This window comes from Neltuma alba, unplaced genomic scaffold, assembly GCF_004799145.2.
Source record: "Neltuma alba isolate B1F8T4 unplaced genomic scaffold, ASM479914v2 tig00011214_pilon, whole genome shotgun sequence".
NCBI lineage: Eukaryota > Viridiplantae > Streptophyta > Magnoliopsida > Fabales > Fabaceae > Neltuma > Neltuma alba.
This window is the reverse complement of record NW_021635938.1, coordinates 472,546-480,592: the sequence shown is the minus strand read 5'-3', so window position 1 is coordinate 480,592 and position 8,047 is coordinate 472,546. Positions and strand designations below refer to the sequence as shown.

The 8,047-nt window shown below is 33.1% G+C and overlaps 1 protein-coding gene across 1 annotated transcript; it reads right to left on the bottom strand.

Moving 5' to 3' along the window:
- Nucleotides 1-5,105: 5,105 nt before the first annotated feature.
- LOC114762408 (probable terpene synthase 2) lies at nt 5,106-7,808 on the bottom strand. The gene is made up of 7 exons (XM_028951882.1): nt 7,707-7,808; nt 7,274-7,556; nt 6,776-7,166; nt 6,476-6,694; nt 6,227-6,368; nt 5,900-6,145; nt 5,106-5,408 (listed from the first exon to the last, which is right to left on the bottom strand). The coding sequence occupies exons 1-7, from the start codon at nt 7,806-7,808 to the stop codon at nt 5,106-5,108; spliced, it is 1,686 nt and encodes a 561-aa protein (XP_028807715.1).
- Nucleotides 7,809-8,047: the final 239 nt, after the last annotated feature.

Below are 8,047 nucleotides of genomic sequence, written 5' to 3'. Positions count from 1 at the left end.
GTGGTAGTAAACTCCCCAAACGTTGGACCCAGTCAATCAAGTTCGGCTTTTGTGAATAACCCTGATCATTGGAAGATATAAACGTCTTTAGTTTCTCTTTGTGTGCCTTATGTTCCACGCTGTCATCAACTTCCTGAAAAATAACATGTGACTTTCTTATCTCACAATCAGGTTTAACTGAACAATAAATAGACAGGTAATTTTTTGATACATGTTTAACTCCCAAACAAAAAACCTAGCTCGATATTCGATTAATATAAGTTGTAGATAATGATTTATACATTGAATACCTTAGATTCTGAAGCATATATATGGAAGAAACCTATGACCCCAGATGATAGGAGTAAAATTGACACATTTTCTTGTGTTGTCATGATGAGATGCTGCAACAGACATGGCTTCCTATACTTTTGGAACTGAAATGCCTTTGATAGAAATAAATTAAGGTCCTGATATGTATTTAAACAATTTATAGTAAGAAGATTTCATATATTTAATGTATTTTCCTTTGGCGGTTCGGTAAGGCGTGACTGGCTGTTAGCTGTGCCTGAAGCTGGGTTGGAGATATTTATACCAAACTACCTAATTAGGAATACAAGATATTTATACGTGCTGAGGCTCATAATACATAGACAAAGGCCTAATTAAAGTACGATCCACCATGAAGTTGGGCTCATAAAAATACTTCAGAATAAATTATATGAAGTTAGGCTCATAAACATATTGTACAAGAAGGCATATTTGTGATAAAATTATTTGGTGGGATTTACTAATTTTAAAAATATTAAAAAAGTAAATATTCTATTTCATCAAAAAAAAATGAAACAAATATATACAATCCAATACAAATACTCGCTCCATTCTCATATATGAGTAACATTCTAGAAAACTTTCATAATTAAATTTTTTTTATAAGTCACCTTGCATAGGAAGGTGGACTAATCAATTCCCCCCCCCCCCAAATTTTTTTTTTACCCTTTTGTGATTTCGTATGAGTTGAGGAAAAGTTTGTACAGGAGAGAGATTAATATTTTTAAAGATGATGCATTTAATAAGGGTAAATTGAATAGTTTGTTTCTTTTTCAAACGTACTAAAATGTAACTAATTACGTCTCTTTGTGCTGGATGAGATGGTTAAAAGTGATGATTGATACATTGGATGAGGGACCCGGGGGTATATGCTGTTTCCGTGACAAACTCAATTATTTTTATATATTTTGATATCTTTTATATGGGTTTTGTCAACTTAATTAGTCCTTTTAGCCTTAATTGATTGTTAATGGATTTAATATATTTTATTTTGAATTATTATTTTATAGGGGTAAAATTGTCATATTTTGGTTTAATTGTGAGTAATTGATTTTTGAAGACAATTAATGCTACCTTATTTTTAAATTTTGTTTGTAGGTTTTTAAAAAATTTAAAAATTAAAAGAAAAAGAAAAACGAAAAAAAAGAAAACAAATATATATAATATAATAAGGGGACGTTTTGCCCCAACCTAATAATATACTAGTCATCATCATCTTCACAATCCGGAGAAGCAGAGACGGGGGACACGCAGAGAGAGCGAGCTAGGTGGCGGCAGTGAAAAAGAAAAAAATAAAAAGAAACACACACACCCACGAGCTGAAGGAGGCACAGTGAGAGAGAGCGAAGGCACTATTCGGGTCATCATCTTCTTCATCTTGACGGGGCTGGATGAGAGACAGCAAACAGAGTGAGGAGACGTGAACCAGATTAGCGAACAGAGCAGAGAGCTTGAACGGCGAAATGATACCTCCAGCTTTCATCTTCCATTGGCTCCTTCACTGTTGTTCTGCTATGGTTGTGATTATTGAAGCATACGGTGGAGCTTCAGTGATGCAGGGACTTAGCTAAATTCTTCCAATTCTCTAGAGCAATGGCTATGGCTTGAACTTAGAGCTTCAAAGGGGAGTTTCAACTCTTCCAATCTTTACTTCTTTCATTATAGTTGTGATTTCTAGATTTTAGAATGAATTTTATAATGTTTGAATGGGCTGTGATGGTTTATATTTGTATTGAGATTGGTTGTAGTTATTGAAATCTTTGATTAGCATTTTAACATTATGCTGTGATTAGCTTTAATTTCTTTACATTGTATTGGGTCAAACTATGTTTTGAAATTATTGTAAACATTCAGTGGTAATTCAAGGTGACTTGGTTATTAGACTAAAAATGTTAATTACTTTTCTTTGATTTTCTTTTTAGCTAATTGTGTTGAAACAGTTTAATTGTAAATAATTAATATGCAAGGTGGCTTGGTGTTGATTATTCTAATTAAACTGAGTCTAAAGGGTAGCCCTTAGAGTCTTTTGAATTTAGCTAACTCCCAAATTAATTGAAGTAATGATAGCCTTAATCATTGTGCTAGAGGATTGCTTTTCCATTTGCTGTCACTTGTTTACTCACTTTGCTTATTTTATTCATATCCATTTTATAAACTAAAAATCTAAAAATTATTTACTCACTTTGCATCCTTTTAAATTTTGCCAATTAGTCAGTTAAAAAGAAAATCAATCCCCTTTTCAAGTCAATTCTTTATTTTTGATACTTAGTTTGCTTAGAATTTCAAATAAAGGCTCCTCAAAGTGAAACGACTCGAGTTTTGCACTATATTGTATTGCTTGGATTTATTTTTGATTGGGAACCCCAAGGCAAACGACAAAGGCTCTCATCACTCCGTCCTAATTATAAGACCTTATTTGTAGATTAGAAATAAGATCTTATAATTAGGACTAGAGGTAGTATATTTGTAGAGATTAAAGAGACACTATCTTTGGTCCTATTACTAATTATAATTCTAAGTACTTATTTCCTACTCAGTCCTAAATAGAGGATAAAAATATCCTCCTATAGTATTAGATTTTTTTCCTCCAATCCTGCCCCTCCTTCATCTATTGTTAGCCTCACTAAGTTTCATGGGAATTGAGTTTCTTGTTACTAATGGTTAATTCAATGGAGCATTTTATTATGGACATTGATTCTAGTTTCAATGAAGAGCAAATTTTTCCTGAAAAAAGTGGAGCTTTTCAGTAAGAAGAAACAGTTTTTTATTTTAAATATTAAAAATTTTTAGGAAAAAGAAATTATTTTTGTTTCAAAATACATGAAACTTTTCAAAAAAAAAAAAAGAAATTTTTTCCCCTAAAAGCATGGTGTTAATAGAAGAAAAATTTAAAAACGTTGTTTATAGTGATTAATGCTCGCCTGATGAATTTGTGGCTATGAGGGGGAAGAAACTTGGCGGTGATAATAATGATGACTGGTGAGAAAAAGATACAAGAAAATTAGCGAAACAACTAATTTATATTCATGCCGCAAAACAAAATAAGAAAGCGCCACAGAAACTTCAAATTCATAAACAAACATGATTCGATAACATCTAGGAATATATCCACATCACCCACAAACTTGATATACAGACAACAAATCCAAATAACAAGTCTTATAGTTTACAGCTAAGATTCTTGTTTGCAACTATCTAAATTGGTATTTACAACTCATTTTTTAAAAAAATTTGAATTATATCTGTCGTTAAATTGATTTTTTATGACCTAATTATCAATCTTATTAAAATTTGGTAATGTTAGGTTGATCTATTAGCATCCACCACATAAAGAGTAAGACACCATTTTCAGGGCTTTTATTTAAAGAAAATTAAAATCTGATCCCAAATGAATAAATTAATTATACCGAAAATCCTATTTAGAGTCACATAGGAAATTCCCATTTCACCTTGACAAATTCAACAAATTTCTAATTGGTTCATAGACTCAACTTTAATTTTAGATTTGTAAATATTAGAATTTTAAATTATTAAATTGGACTTCTTAATTTACAAATCTATCTTGTAATTGAATAACAACATGTGTTTATTAAAAAAAGCAACTTTATTACATTTTTTGTTGTGAATACTACATTTAGCTTGTTAATTTATAAATCTCTATTGTGATTAGACATAAGGGTGTTCATTTGTCCTATCCCGGTCCTAATCAATTCATGACGGGATGGGATTTGACAAAAGAAAAAAAATAATTTTAGGACAGGACTAAATAGTAACCAATATAGGACGGGATGCAAGATGGGGTCATCCCATCCCATTTCAAGGTATTCTTTTAAAAATTATTTATTAATAATAATTATTGTTTGTAGTGATTTTAGCTCTTAAGTAGCAGATTATCTCAACAAAATCTTCTTTCTCAATAAAACAATTCATAAAGCTATTATATTATGCAGTGTTTCTTTTCTGGTTTTTTTACAGTATTATTTTTACATCTCTTTTACATTATATAATTAAGCTTTTAATAATGTTTTTATTTTTAGAAGCCCAATAAAAAAATTGTAACAGAAGAAAATTCATACCTAAAATTATAATATTTTGAAAAAAAAAAAAGGAAACGAGATGGTCTCGGGATGGAACACAAGATGAAAATCTCATCTCGTCTTGTCCCTATTTACTAGGACGAGAGGGACAAGCCTGTCCTGGTCTCACCCTGTCCCTGTAAATAGCCTTCATTAGACAAACAACCCAAACCTATTGAAGAATGCAAATTTAATGCAAAAGTACTCTTATTATGGATGGTTAATACGTATTTGTGAATTGCTAAATTAAACTCATTGATTCATCGCACCATTTTAGGAGAGGTGTATAAGAAAGATCCAGAACTCATAAAACCCAAAAACAAGTCGAATTGAGTTGAAGATAATTCAAATCTATAATACTAGTTATTGTCGTGAAAAGCAAATGTGATCTTGATTATTTTTAGTAGAATTATAAAAGCGATGGAAGCGAAATTTGAGGAATTACTGTTCAATCACTCGAATATTCAATAAAAGCAAAACATGTTTAAATCCAAAGAGCCACGTGACTGGTCAACACTCGCAAGGATCTGTAGTGTAATACTTTTCTATTCATGCCTCAAACAAAAGAAAACCGCACGCAAACTTCAATTTACAAACAAGCATAGTAATCAATAGCAGCATAATTGGATAACCTCGGAAGTAGCTAGAAATATATCCATCTCACTATTACACGCAACAAATTCAAATTGTGTCTTATAGCATAAAATATATAGAGCTGCTTCACGGCTCAATGGGTATGGGGTTCAAGAGGAGCTGGACGACGTAATGTTTGAGAGACTTGCCATTGGTAAATCTGTCTTCTTGATTTTCATAGACAACCTCAATCCCTTGGGCAAAATTGAGGACAAAACCAAGCACAAACTTTGGAACACCATGTGGATTGTTCAGACACTCCTCATTAATATCCTTCCAGTAATTTTTTATGTCTTTATCGAGTATTTTATAGGCTTCTTCTTCTGAAATTCTATACTGCTTCATGCAACATTCCACTCCTGAAGCAACATGCCCTCTCTCTTGCTCAAACTACATGTCCATGCAAAAAAAAAAAAACAGTAAAACTACTCGTATTTGTTTCTTCCAACTAGTATAAGGATTATATATGTGCCTTATGACATTACTATTAATCTAAAATGTAAGGATATATAAAAGGAACAATAGTTTATATACTCCTTGCGACGCCAATTAAAGGCAAAATTTTAAAGTCTTTATGGCCGCAAAAATGTGGTAATTGAATTTTTTTTTTTAATCATGCCCCTCCTTGATTGCAAGTTGCAACAAACTGTTGGCATGCTTTCAATTTTTTTTCGGAAAACATTTTATTGAAATCTCTAATTTTAGTGAAGGACGAAATTAGAACGTCATATATTTTCTATAAATTTAAAGATATCAATAACCACTTCTTCACAACCGTAAAATTAATGATTTTGCCCTATAATTAAGACTAAAAGAACCATTTCATTTGAAACGTCAAAATCACTAGATATGGGTAGAATTCTTGGTGTCTTAAGTTGTACCTTATGAGAGGCCATGTCATCCATGAGTCTAGCAATAAGTGAGCCAGCCCTAACTATTTTTGGATTTGTGGAAATCCAATCAAACACCTCTTTGGTTGCAAGGTTTCCAAGGCCCAGAAATGTAGTTATCTGAAGTGGAAACGTAGCAGATACAACTCCATTGTCCTTGTACTCCTCATAACTTGGAATATAGTTTTCATTGCACCATTTTGCTTCCATCAAGTATGCCTTCGTCAAGTTATAAAACTACAACCAGAAACATGTAATTAACTACTAAGTTCCAAATCGAATAAAATATAACATCTTTCAAGATCACTTATAGCGTACCGCTTGTTTAACATGTGGGATCACAAAATTTGATGTTCCTTCTTTTGCAGTTACCATTTCCATTTCATTGCACAGTACCACAACTGCTTCAAACACCACTTTCATGCACTGTGGAAGAGATTCAATAGGACTTATATCCCATCTGATAATCAAATAATAAATAGAATTTTGTCAGTCATGTATAAGATTTAGGAATCAGCAACAAGATTGTTAAATGGCCCTAAATTATATATCTATGATTAATTAAACCTGTGGAAGGCCTCTGTGAAGAGTTCAAGTTCTGCAAGTGTGCCATAGGCATCATAAGTATCATCAAGAAGACAGAAAATGGCAACCATTTTGCCAACTAGCATCCTTGCTGTGCTAAATTGAGGCTCATAGGACAAGGCTAAAGACCAAAAGTAGGCTTCCACCAACCTATCTCTAGCATAAGGGACCTTTCTCACAAACTCTGATCCTTGCCACCACCTGTAATACAAATTAAGAACAGTGTTTATTGTTATATCCTACAGGTCATTACTATTTAAGATAATATAACACTTCACTTACTTGGTGATATTGCCAATTTCTTTTTGATGCAGTTGCTGCAGCATATTGAAATCTAGTTTTGCAAAGTTGAGCAACATTTTGTGATTTTGGGAAGTATCTTGTTGCTGATAGAAAGACATGTAATGCTTTGCCTCTAGCCTACGCAATCTCTTGTGCAGAGGCTGACTTAAGCGGTGGTTGACACGTGCATGGAGACAAGGGCTCAGTTGGTTGTTATCTATGAGGGATTTAAGGTAAGTGTGAGAGAAATGAAGAGCTTCCTCCAGTATGCTCTCTCTGTGAACCTCAAATTGTGCAGCTTCATACAAGGCCAACATTCCTTCAACATCATCTTCGGTAAGACTTTCATTATTAAGCTTTCCCTTGATGTCCTTGAATCTCTCAAATACATCTAGTTCATATGAATGTATATGCCAGTCAGTAGATGTGGTTGAAAAGAGAAAAGTAACTCTTCTCATTAAACAATGCAAATATAATAGTGACGACGTTTGAACATACCAGATGAAACGGGATATCCATGTTGCCTTAGCAACCGAAAGAGTAAAGCCACAAAGTGAAGATTATCACGTCCATCTTGCCTAATAACATTGTTGTTGCTGGTATAAATGCTATGAATATTTGCCAATGCTTCTTCAATTTCATGTTCGAAGTGGTAGGAAACCCCCAAACGCTGGACCCAGTCAATGAAGTCTAGCTTTTCTGAAGGACTCTGATCGTTGGAAGATATAACCTTCTTTAACTTCTCTTTCTGTACCTTATGTTCCACATTGTCATCAACTTCCTGAAAAAAATCCCAAACAAGCATGTAATTTTCATATGCCAGACTGCACAGATAGGTAATTTTAATACATGTTTAATTTAGAAAGAAACAAACAACCTAGATAGAATGTTCGATCAATATATGTTGCATATAGTTATATATAAAGAATACCTTCGATCCTGAAGCATATTGAAGAAACATATTGCCCCAGATGTTTGGAGCAAAATTGGCACATCTTCTTGTGTTGTCACGATGAGATGCTGCAATAGACATGGCTTCTAGTCTTGGAACGTACGTAATGCGTTTTTGATGGGAAGCTCCCGGTACGTATCGAATCAATTTATAGAGGATTTCATTCATCGAGTCTACTTTCCTAGAGGGTTAGGTGGGGCCTGAGCCTTGACTGTACATGAAGTTGCATGGTAAAAATGGATGGGCCGAACAATTTTGAAAGTTACGCGTACTATTTTTAATTAAATTGCGGCTCTTTCTAGCAATCGTTGTGACATTAA